The following is a 13,034-nucleotide window of genomic DNA, read 5'->3' on the forward strand; positions in this document are numbered from 1 at the left end:
ATCTCTGGACCAGCAGCCTCAACATCCCCTGGAAACTTATTAGCAATGCACATTACTGGGCTCTGCCCTAGGCCTACTGAATCAGAAATGGGGGTTGCAGGAATTGAGGTAAAGGGGTATGAGCAGACAGGGGAGGGAGACTAATCTATGCTTTAATAAATCGACTCTTTCTCATGCATGCTCGAGTTTGAGAACCAGTGTCCCAGACCCTCACAAAAATCAACCAAACTGGCTTTTAACTGATTCAAGTCTTCCTGGAGAACTTCTGCTATATTTGCAGTTCACTAATATCTGTGCATAGTCACAACTGGCTCACATCACTGGGTTAACTGAGTCACTAAAAAACTATCATGAGAAAATGGTTAAAAATAATCTTGGGGCTTCCCTGGTGGGCGCAGTGGTTGAGAGTCCGCCTGCTGATGCAGGGGACACGGGTTCGTGCCCCGGTCCGAGAAGATCCCACATGCTGCGGAGAGGCTAGGCCCGTGAGCCATGGCCGCTGAGCCTGCGTGTCTGGAGCCTGTGCTCCGCAACGGGAGAGGCCACAACAGTGAGAGGCCTGCGTACCGCAAAAAAAAAAAAAAAAAATCTTGTATTTGCAAATCCAAGAAAATATGCTCAAATTTTAAGGGAGGCTCCATCTGGATGAATAACAGGTGATTAACATTCTCTTTATACTTTCCTATACATCCTAGAATTTTTGCAATACATGTTATACTTATAATCACACAAAAATGATTTTAAAGTAACCATACACCTAAAAATAGCCTGAAACTTGAGTTGTATGACTTGTGAGGTAACCATTTATTATTCAGCTTTTAAAAAGTTAGCCTTACCAACTTTCTTCCAAGAAAGCTTTCTAGCAATGGCTACCTCTCTCAAACCTGAGTATGCATTATCAGTTTGCCTCTACAAACACCGGACAAAAGTTTGACTAAGCTGAATTTAACATGAGCTTTTTTGCCTTCAATTAACAATCATTACCACCACAGACCAATTACTGAGCACAGCACTAAGAACCCTACATTTTATTTTATTCTGAAAATACTCTTAAGGCAGATATAACTAAATTCTCAGATGAGAAAACTGCTATCAGAGCTAATAAGGCAGGCCAGGACTCAAAATCCAGATCTTTTATTGCAGCTAATATTTCCCTCCAAGTAGAATCGGATTCTAAACTTTCTTTCCAGAAGAGAAGTGGCCATTTTTGAACAAAGAGAGATTCTCTTTGTGAGCAGAGATTCATGAAATCCCTCAAAATTACTTCATAAAATTGAGAATACTTCCTAGGATTTGGGGGTAACTTAGTTAAATGGGCCCCAATAGTTCTACTCAATTAGGCCAGTAAAGTTAACTTACGGATTCCTATTCATTTTGACACTGCAAGAAACACCTGTGAAAAGCAATAACAGGGTCCAACTTCTGTGCCCTTCCAACTCTTCACCCATGACTCACCTCTGCCAAATGCTGCAGCCGGGTTAGCAGTGGGGTTCTCTTGTCAGATCCAAGGCGTGTGATATAATTTGATCTTTTGCTAAATACGTACAGAAGGTTGAGGACTGCCAGCACCACTTGCATATCAGAAGAAGCCAATAAAGTTGTCAAATGCTACAGGGGACAAAAATGGGGGGGGGGCGCAAGTTCATGGTATCAGGCATACAAGACCTTGAAAACTTGAAATGCCATGGATTTATAAAGCTATCAAGAAGTTTAACAATACAAAAAAATTTATAAATATTTGAGCACCTACAACATGTAACCTTATACCCAAGCAGCTTACAATCTGGCAGCAAGCCAGAAAGTCCAATTTAAGTTAAAAAAATGTGAACAGTTCAAAATTACATAGGTGTCTCCACAGAAAGAAACAGATTACAAAAGAGACAAATGTAATATATTCTAATACATAGCAGAACTCAAGAACATTAAGCTTCCAACTAGACTAAAAGTATAGACTAAGATAATTTTATGCTCCTTCTGTATCCTTTACAACAAATACAAAATTAGAATTAATTAAAACACAGGGCTCTTCATATAGAAACTAAAAATAACAACAGCTGGTGGCACCTATGACTGTTACAATACAGTGTATGTAACAATAACCCAAGAGTAACTATTTTTGCTTTTTAATACAATCAAAATTCACCAATATATTGAAACATTTGGTTAGTGTTAAAATCAGTATGTAATTTAGCTGGAAATGAACCAAAGTATTTCTGGTTGCTGATTATCCACAGAAGGCTATGGATTTCCTTTTGCAGCTTATCTATTTCATCTTCAACAGACTGCTTAGCCATCCCCTACTTAAAACTTTAGGCACTAGGTCTTTAATTCAGTTATTCCACTTCTCTTCCTAAGCCATTTACTTTCTGTTTGTTCTGATTCTGTTCCTTTAATGAAGACTTAGGAAAAGTAACACATAACAACAGGGCACTAAATCAAGTGATAAAAACTCTAAAGTTAGGCTAAAGGAAGAGAGTTTCTTCTTACACTGATTTTTGACCAATTCAAAAGTTCACTAATTCCTGTGCCCGCTTTACTTTTTAAGAATACATAGCATGAAGCAAGAGAGAGGCATGGACATATATACACTACCAAACGTAAGGTAGATAGCTAGTGGGAAGCAGCCGCATAGCGCAGGGAGATCAGCTCGGTGCTTTGTGACTGCCTGGAGGGGTGGGATAGGGAGGGAGGGTGGGATAGGGAGGGAGGGTGGGAGGGAGGGAGACACAGGAGGGAAGAGATGTGGGAACGTATGTATATGTATAACTGATTCACTTTGTTATAAAGCAGAAACTAACACACCATTGTAGAACAATTATACCCCAATAAAGATGTTAAAAAAAAAAAAGAATACATAGCATGCTATTAATATACATTTTGGGGAGGGGAGAAGAAATTAAAAAGCAGCACACTAAAACTTAGAAAAGCAATAAGTGCAGTAATGTGTCAAGGAAATCAAATTATGTCTAATATTTTAAAAGTAATTTGGGGCTGCTCTGATAACCTAGGACCAAGATCAATTCCTGTAAATTCCCAAGAATACATCAATACATATATTACATTCTCACTAATTCCTTAAATCTTAAAAGGCAAGGTGAAGGTGACAGTAAAGAACCTTCCCATCAACCCTATGAAGGGTATCTTTAGCCAAGAAACATCCTACCATTGTCTTTGACATTGAAAACCCCAGAACTCCATAATGAAAAGGAAAGAATCATCAGAAAGAAAGAACAATTTCCTTATTCTGGACGTGAACAATTCTAGTTAAGAACAGATCACATAGGCCTGAACCTCTCCTACCTCTATGGAACTATACAGATGCCGGGAAAAGCTGTACTCAATGAGCAAGGCTGTGAAGTTCAACACAGCCAAGAGAAGCATCTTCAGTTGTTCTCTTTCTGGCCTATCACACACGAGCATCCATGACATATTCTCCACTGTCTGTCCAGCGTCTGCCAGAATTCCATCAAAGCGGTCCAACAGATCCACCCAGTGATATAACTCGCACTGGAGAGGGGAGGAGAAAGAGGAAGATATAAGAATAAGGTAGGGCTTCCCTGGTGGCGCAGTGGTTTAGAGTCCGCCTGCCAGTGCAGGGGACACGGGTTCGTGCCCCGGTCCGGGAGGATCCCACATGCTGCGGAGCAGCTGGGCCCGTGAGCCATGGCCGCTGAGCCTGCGTGTCCGGAGCCTGTGCTCCGCAATGTGAGAGGCCACAACAGTGAGAGGCCCGCGTACCACAAAAAACAAAAAACATACATGTGCTAACACTGGGAGACACCACAAAACCCCTACAGCTAGGTCTTCAAAAGGAGAATTCTGGCTACCTCTGAGGTCTAAAAACACAAGGACTTTCCCTGCCAGAATCCACTTTATCTGAAGTGCTCATTTTTAGAGTTATCTAAAGAAGAGTCTTTTAAGCTAAGAGTAAAAATCCTGAGACTATCTCAAACTCATACTGTCAGTCAAACTAAAGGAATTTTGTGGTTGAGATTCTTTATCATCACCTGTATAAACATTCTTCATCCTTGGCTAGCAAAATTTTCCTTTTACATTTCTTTCAAAATTTCCTTGGCAACCATTCACAGGCTAAAAATTACTGGTCTAGAGCTGTGCCAGACACACACTAGATGCTTATTAAGTAATTGCTGAATGAGGCTACCTCATTTTGGTTTCTCTTTTGGGAGTATGGGTTTACATACCTTTCCAATGTTCCATGTTTTGATCTGCTGCAGTTCCAAGAGGAGTTGCTCATCATTACAAACTTTGAGTTTGTCTATTAAGGCTCTGCAGTCTGCAGGCTGAGAAAAACAAACAGGTATTCACAAAAGGGTGTTTTGGAGTATGAGGGAGACACAACAAGGAAGAATAGGAAAAAAAAACCCTTATGTCAACACACTCAATGATTTAACTTTTGATAGAACGCACTACTTAAGTGGAAATTTGCCAGACGATCACTTGAGATTAATACAGAAATCTTATAATGAAACAATCCATCTGTGTATTTTTTTAAAACCTGGATGAACCTGTAGATGTAGACAAACTACTTGGAAGTGTACAGACAACAGAAATAAAGGAAACAAGCTAAATATCAATAAAAACAAAATGAAGGAATCTGTATCATAGTCTGAAAGTTAACCAGAATGCCTGATAAGAAATGTTCAATTAGAGGAACACTGAGGAGCCCTACTGAGTTCACAAAGGTGAAGATTAGCACTAGCTATATTTTTCTGCAACATTAAACCGTCCAGTTATAGGAGGCAAAGAATTTCTGAACTGTGTAAAACTAGGACTCCATTCTTACTTGGGGTTTCCATTTCCATATATTCCTGCTCTGTTTTACTGATGAAAGGGCCTGTTTGTCAGGTAACAAGGTGTGGATTCAGAGTTCATAGTAAGTTTCCAAAAGTGGAGCTGGTGGCGGGGGGAATAGAGACTGGGACAGAGATGCTGCTACTAATGGATGGCAGCGGGAAGTGATTACACTTGCTCTTTGACTCTGTAAAGCAGTATGGTATCCTAGGAATGGGCCTAGATTTGGAACCAACCAAATCTGGGTTCAGTTTTTCGCTTGATGTTTACAAAGTTGTTTGATCATGAGCAAATCCAACCTCTTAGCCACAGTTTTCTTACCAGAAAAAAGACCTAAGAACCACCTTGGAAATGTGAAGCTCAAGTGTTTGCATAAAGCACTTATCTCACATAATAGGAGCTTAAATACTGAAAGACAGCTTACTGTTACAAAGAGCATGGACTTTAGAATTAGGTAGTTGGTAAGCTACCTCTTTGAAACTCAGTATCCTCTTCTGCAAAATGAACTTAACGTGACCTATTTACCCAGCAATGTTGTGAGATTTAAACTAGGGGCATTTTCAGCAGCCAAAATGGAACGTGGAACAATAGGGGCTTAAGGGCAAATTTTTTTTAAGCTAAGTCTGAAACCTTTTCTCTCTCTAAAGTAAGCATTATTAAGATCTATCTCAAATTTCTGCGGTAATTAAAGGCATGCAAAATTCTTGGCATAAAACCCTTCAACAAACCAGACCTGCACTTTTTCTTCCTCTCCTTGAAGTCATACAGGTTGAGGGAGAGGTAGTGAAGTAGCAGAAACAGATAACAAAGGAGTGTGAACCACCTGCTCATGCAGTTCACTTGTGCCTTCTGGACCTACCTGGGCCTACTATCAAATATACCACTTCAATTTCTAATGGACTGCAACGATGCAGATCCAATTTTATGATTCTGTGGGTTAGATAACACCCAGTTCATGACAAACATTTGGGTCCTGTAATCATTTGGTATTTCATCATCAGGCATTCAGTCTTTATCAAGGTCCAGTAGCAAGCCAGAAGCTGCTTTTCTGAATGTCAGAATAGCTGTTGGCAGAGAATAGCACGGCCAAACTCTACCCCCTAGGTCTTAAGCTGTGATTCTCCTATTGGGGCTTGCCAGAGGCATCCCACAGCATCTTTGGCTGACACTTAAGTCAGACACCTGGATCTACTAGGCCATAATGTCCACGGAATAGGGCAGCTTACATCATAGCCTGAACCTTCTGCAGTCTTCTCTAGATCCAAACACTACTATCACTTTAGAAGTTATCCAGTAAATGGATCAAAACAGCATGCCTAAATGTAATACATGCTGGCTCCAAAATCCAAAGAGGCACCCCATACACTGTTCCTCTTTCTTCATGGTGTGTGGTACAAGGTGCAGAAACATGTCTCTCACTTTAGAAGGGAAATTTTGACACTTCCCAGAGCTTTGAACCCCTAGAAAATTTCCTGACGTGGCAGGCCCTCAACCTTCAAAGGGCACTCTCTGGCACGCATGTCTAAGGCATCTAAAGTGTTTGTGCTTTCTGTTCACAAGCCCCAGTTAGCATAACAGCATCAATTTAACGTACCAGCACCGCGTTGTTTTATCAGGAGTATCAAGATCCCTATGGACTTTGTAGTCTGCAGAAGGCACCAGGGACAAAAGTATATCTTTACCGTCTTGTCCCTGCTGCATAAATGCAAACTGAGTGTGATTTTCCTTACTCATGGTAGTGCAAAACAAAGCACTTGCCAGTTCAATGGCTGCATACCAACTGCCATGGTTTATATTGATTTGCTCCAATAAAGATGTCAAATCTAGGGAAAAAATCCTCTGCACAGCTGCCAATACATAAAGTGATCAATAAATATCTTTCTTGTGCAGTCACTATGGAAAACAGTATGAAGGTTCCTCAAAAAATTAAAAACAGAACTACCATATAATCTAGCAATTCCACTTCTGGGTATTCATCTAAAGAAAATGAAAACACTAACTTGAAAGGATATACGAACCCCCATGCTCATTGCAGCATTATTTATAATAGCCAATATATGGAAACACCCAAGTGTCCATCGATGAATGGATAAGAAGATGTGGTACATATATACAATGGAATACTATTCAGCCATAAAAAAAAGAATGAAATCTTGTCATTTGTGACAATATGCATGAACCTTGAGGGCATTATGCTAACTGAAATAAGCCAGGAATCTGTACATAAGTGTGACTCCAACAACAAATCTATAACAATCTACTAGGTAAAAGAAAAAGAAATTGAATTTCTCTGATTATCTACAAGGTTGAGTTATCCTGGAAGTTAAATGACTTCAGGCAAGTTTTCTTTTTGCTCTTCAGTTTCCAAAAAATTTGAGTATGTTAACTGTCGAAAATTCTAGATGCCAAAACATATCAAAAACAAAATGAAAAGGAAATGAACAGGTATGTAAAATGAATATACCCAATATGTATGGCGTATTCAATAAGAAACTGACGTTACAACGTCAAATACAAAATAAAACAGCATGAGCAGACAACTAATATAAGGCCAATAAATGTGGAAATATATGTATTAATGCATGCAAATCAGAACAGTGAAATATTTTTTCTCCACCTATTAACAAAAATTTAAAAGATAATCTGCAATGCTGGAGAGGATGTATGAAGACAGCACTTCTCATACTCAGTCTAACACTGAATGAAAAGGGCAGGAGAACTGTCCATGCAATACTGGAATAAATATCAATAGTGATACCCTTGGGTGATACTTGCCAGGTAGTTACAGTTTTTAAAAAACCAAGTGGCCTGTATTTAGAAAATGAACCAACTAATTATGTGCCAGATACTTTGCTGAGCAGCTGCCTCACATCAAGGAGGGAGGAATTTTCAACCCCATTTTACAGCTGTGGAAACCAGGCAAATTAACTCTCAGACACAAAAATCTAGTAAGATTCAAACCCATATCTAATTCCAAAGCTTGTGCTCCTTGAACTACAGCACATGGGGTCTATGGGAGTGTCATAACAATACAATACTGTCTTAATTTCAGAATGCAGTTTAAGCAGGCCAATAGAATATTGGACAGAAGCTGGGATTTCTACTGCTGACAGAGGATCAACTGACATGGCCACCCAATACACAGGTTAATATAGGTTAAGCTGAACTGTATGATTAAGAATCAGTAATAAAGAAAGCTAAAACACTGGCCTCACAAGAAATCTAGTGAGAAAGGTGTTACCACTTTAATTTTCTAGATAACAAAATTGAGAAAGATCCCGCAAATACAGACAGAATTTGAATCCACACTTGCTCTTTCCATTATACCTTGCTGCCTTTCAATGCACAGAAACAGCAGCCAGACAGCCTACTTCAGGTACATATAGCTATAAACTGTTTAGTGCTCACTCTCCACTGATCACTAGCTTATTCACCTTTTTAACCAAGGGAAGTTCAAAAGAAAATCTGACTGTTTCAAGACAAGTTGCTATTTTACTGCACTGTGTGTATATAAGTGATGATATATTTGGAAGATCAATATGAGTGAACTGACGGCAAAGATTTTTTTCTGAAATGAAAAAACAGGCAAACTTTTGGATACTTACAGCCTCAGTAGGTGTCTTTTTCAGTTTAGTCCTGTCTACTTTCATGTTTTCGATTTTCTGTTTTATGATCTGAAAAGAAATTCCCCAAAAAGTGAGACTTAAAGCTGCAAGCTTGAGCTCTACATGCTTGGACATAGACAATATAGAACAAAGAGCATGCAAAATGTTTAAAGTAAAATTGGAGTTATGATGCAGGCCAACTCAGAGGCACAGATACCAGGTAAGGAGTGGTAAACAATCTCTCCAAATAAAACTGGCCCACATTCAAGTTACACAAGCCTGTAACCAATTTAAGCCAAAATTAAAATGCCCCCCACCCTGACCTCTCAAACTCATACTTGAAAGTAAGAGTAAAATGTTTTAACACACCTCAGGATGGAAAAATTCACCATATCCTGCAGCTTTTTGGAAAACTCAGCAATTCCACTTCCGGGAATTTACCCAAAGAAAATCATAAGAATGTATATAAATATTTAATCACAAGAATCCATACTGCATGACCATGTATAACAGTGAAGAAGTGAAAAGGATCAAATATCCAAAATAGGGTTGGTTTAAAACAGACTATTACACAGCTGTTAAAAACACTGCACACAATTACATAACAGCAAAGCTGTTCCTGGTGAAATAGAAAGGTTACAAAACAGAATAAATAGTATAAACCCATGTGTAAAGAAAACAGCTTAGAAGGGGTATGCATCAAAATGTTAATTTAATCTAACCAAAAGGATTATGTATGAATTGTTTTACCTGTGCTTTTCTGTATCTTTTACTGTTTTAACCCATAAAGATATATTATGTCATAAGAACAAAGGAAACAAAATACTTTTTTTTTTCATTAGAAAATGAGGTATAAGACTCCCACTAGAAATATGCTGAGCACAGAACACAATCATTTTACTAAGGTCCATTAAGATGCTCCGGCCAAGGCACAGGAAGAAATAAAGGTTTCCCCCATTAGCAACTAGCACATATGCAAAGGAAGAGGTGAACTGCAGGGCTCTTTACCTATAATAATGTATTTGCTATACAGTAGTCACTGGGGGTCAATGTCCCTCCTCCAAGAAGGCTGGCATAATATATAAAGCTGACCAAGCACAAGTATAAATTTTAGGCAGCTTTTGGTCTAGAGTTAGTCCAACATGCTCAGTATTTTGGAAATAACATGTATTTGTCTGTATGGCTGGCATCCATTCAACCAATGGGCATTCAGAAAGAGTTGGTACAAAATCCAGAATATGTTCTAAAATGTTGCTGTAGGGATCATTCCTGAAGAAAAAAGATGTTTCCCCTCTAAAGTTCACATTTAAGGTATGTGATTCCAGATTACTTTTTTAAAAAATTACCTCAGCATCTAAGAGATTTTAAGCAAGATGCCTTCTGCCAACAATTTCCAAATATCTAAAATGAGGCCAACAGGATCCTGGCAACAATTTGATACATGTAGTGGAAACTATAAGTGAGCTACTTGTACACTTACTCTCAGGTTTGCTTTGTCTCACAAAACCTCACACCAATTACTTAGAGCAAGTGACTGTCACATCTTTGTGGCTGTAGTCATTTGTGGAAGGCTATTACATTGCCTCAGCTACAGGAAGTAGCAGTTAGCCCCAACACCATACAAACCTAATCACTGAATTCTCTCCCTCCAAAATTAGGAGCAAAGAAGGTCTGCTCTCTCCAGTTTCATTCAACACAGTGTTGGAAGTTCTAGCCACTGAAATAAGGTAAAAAAAGGGAAGTAACAGGTATACAGATCAGAAAGAAATAAAACTGTCCTTATTTGCAGGTAACAAAGGATTATCTAAGTATAAAATCCCAAGGAGTCTACAAAAAACTCCCCAGAACTAACAAGTGATCTCAGCAAAGTTGTAGGATACAAGGTAAACGTACACAGATCAATCATATTTCTGTATACTGGCAATGGACATGTGGACTCAAAACTTTACAACACCGCTCATAATTGCTCAAAAAAAAAATTGAAATACTTAGGCATAAAAATAACAAAGCATGTACAGGCCTTGTATGCTAAAAACCACAATATGTTGATTTAGAAAATCAAGACCTAAAAATATGAAGTGATACACTATGTTCATGGACTAAGAAGACTCATATTAAAGACAATGGAACTACAATAGCTCAAACAATTTTGAAAAAGAAGAGGGAATCATTCTATCCAATTTTAAGACACACACACACACACACACACACACACACACACACACACAGAGCTACAGTAGTCAAGACTGTATACACAGTAATAGAGGAGGGATAGACACATATGCCAATGGACCAGAATAGAGAACCAAGAAATAGACCCACACAAATATGCCCAACTGATTTTTGACAAAGGCGAAAAAGCAAGACAATCAAATGATATTTTTATCAACAAATGGTGCCAGACCAAGTAGACATCTATAGGCAAAAAGATGAACTCTGACCTCAGTCTTATATTTTATATAAAAATTAACTCAAAATGGATCATGTGGCAAGGATGTGCAGAAAAGGGAACTCTTGTGCACTGCTGGTGGGAATGTAAATTGGTGCAGCCACTATGGAAAACAGTAAGGAGGTTCCTCAAAAGATTAAATATATGATCCATCAATTCCACTTCTGGATATTTATCCAAAGGTAATGAAAAAAACTAACTTGAAAAGATATATGCACTCCCATGTTTACTGCAGCATTATTTAAAATAGCTAAGACATGGAAGCAACCTAAGTGTCCACTGATGGATGAATAGAGAAAATGTGGCTGTAGACAGATAAAATGTACACCACATTTTATATATATTGAAGATATATAAAATGTAATATTATTCAGTCTTACAAAAAAGAAGGAAATCTTGTCATCTGCGATAACATGAATGGACCTTGAGGGCATTATGCTAAGCGAAATAAGCCAAACAGAGAAAAGACAAATTCTGTATGATCTCACTTATATGTGGAATCTCAAACAAACAAAACCCTCAAAAACCAAAAATACAAAACTTATAGATACATGAAACAGATTGGTGTTTGCCAGAGGCAGGGGCTGGGGTGGGTGAAACAGATGAAGGTAGTCAAAAGGCACAAACTTCCAGTTATAAAACAAAGAACTCACAAGGATATAACGTGCAGCATGATGACTATAGTTAATACTGTATTATATGTTTGAAAGTTGCTAAGAGCAGACCTTAAGAGTTCTTATCACAAGAAAAAAAATTGTTACTATGGTGATGGGTGTTAACTAGACTTATTGTGATCATTTCACAATATATACAAATATGGAATCATTATGTTGTATACCTGAAACTAATATAATGTTAAACGCCAATTACATCTCAAAAAAGAAAAAAAAAGGATGATGGACTTAAATGTAAAACTATAAAATCTACTGGGAGAAAATATTTGCAAACCATACATACTATCTAGAATATATAAAGAACTCTTTTTTTAAAAATTTTTTTTAATAAAGAATTCTTGAAACCCAACAATAAAAAAAAAAAATCCTCCAGACCAAGAGCACAGACTAAAACTTGTGCAAATAACCAACTCACAGCGATTTTACTGGCTTAAAAAAAATGTAGATGAAGTCACTGGCAAATCTTCACACAAATATGTATCTCACTTTAACTAAAGCTATTTTGACTTATTCTGTACCATTCAAGGGTCTGGGTTGAAAACAATAGACTCTGGCTAACTAAAGCAAAAATGTGACTTACTGGAAGGGTAACTGATAGCTCACGCAATCAACAGGAAAGCTTAGAGATCCACATTCAGAAAACAGAACCAAGGAAGCTAGGCATCCTGGAACTACAGCCAAAGACCTCCCACAGACACAGCTTAGTTGGGGGTGCCTATGCTGCCAACACCGGACTCTGGATGCCTAGAAGCTACTGCTGGTGGCAGTATGATTTCTAAATGGTCTCAGGTATTTGCATCAGTGGCTCTAGATGCACTGTCCCAAGTGTGAGCATCTGATTGGTCAAGCTGAGGTCCCATGCCTATGCTCTAGCTGTCAAGGTTCTGGGAGAGCAAGTGCATTTGGCTTTTTCAGTTTCCACATTGTTCAGGTTCCAGACTTTTCATAAACAGATTCAGATGACAGACACCCAAATAAAAAAAACAAGCCAAAACAAATGAATGATCAAGCACACGTTCCCATAACAAGTACAATGTTAACCTGGCCTCTATAATTTTGTTGCAAGAAATACCTATAGTTTAAAAAAGAAAGATATCACTGCCTGTGAGACATCAATTAAGAAAATTCAAGTCTTTTTTGTTCCTGTTCTATTTCTAAGCTGGTTTCACAGTAGGAAGGGAGAATATTTTTTGATTGCCCACTACAAACCAGATAATACTTAGGCTGGTGTTTCTCAAAGCATTCTAGAGCATCTTGCTCCATGAAGACTAGGTTCCAGTAATTTAGGAAATGTTACAAATTTCTCTTCCTTTAGGACAGTCACATGGCTGACTGACATTACTAACAGCTCCAAGAAATCCCGGGTAAAGGAAACTTAATAGGACACAGAAACACTTTCCCTCCAGATGGCATCTATTGAAAGTCCAATTTAAGAATCCCAAAGAATACACTTTGAGACATGCTGCTCAGGGGCCTCATATTTGTCTTTCCTAC

The 13,034-nt window shown here is 38.3% G+C and overlaps 1 protein-coding gene across 8 annotated transcripts in view; it reads right to left on the bottom strand.

The window, feature by feature from the left end:
* HUWE1 (HECT, UBA and WWE domain containing E3 ubiquitin protein ligase 1) overlaps positions 1 to 13,034 on the bottom strand; it is a 143,792-nt gene that overhangs the window by 107,990 nt on the left and 22,768 nt on the right. For all 8 annotated transcript variants that reach the window (XM_032619088.1, XM_032619085.1, XM_032619086.1 and 5 more), the window contains 4 exons: positions 8,418 to 8,486; positions 4,203 to 4,301; positions 3,301 to 3,507; positions 1,456 to 1,608 (listed from right to left, as the gene is read on the bottom strand). In XM_032619088.1, the coding sequence (XP_032474979.1) occupies positions 1,456 to 1,608; positions 3,301 to 3,507; positions 4,203 to 4,301; positions 8,418 to 8,462 (504 nt within the window). In that variant the 5' untranslated portion in view covers positions 8,463 to 8,486. The remainder of the gene's footprint in view (positions 1 to 1,455; positions 1,609 to 3,300; positions 3,508 to 4,202; positions 4,302 to 8,417; positions 8,487 to 13,034) is intronic.

The sequence above is a fragment of the Phocoena sinus genome, chromosome X (assembly GCF_008692025.1).
Source record: "Phocoena sinus isolate mPhoSin1 chromosome X, mPhoSin1.pri, whole genome shotgun sequence".
Taxonomy (NCBI): domain Eukaryota; kingdom Metazoa; phylum Chordata; class Mammalia; order Artiodactyla; family Phocoenidae; genus Phocoena; species Phocoena sinus.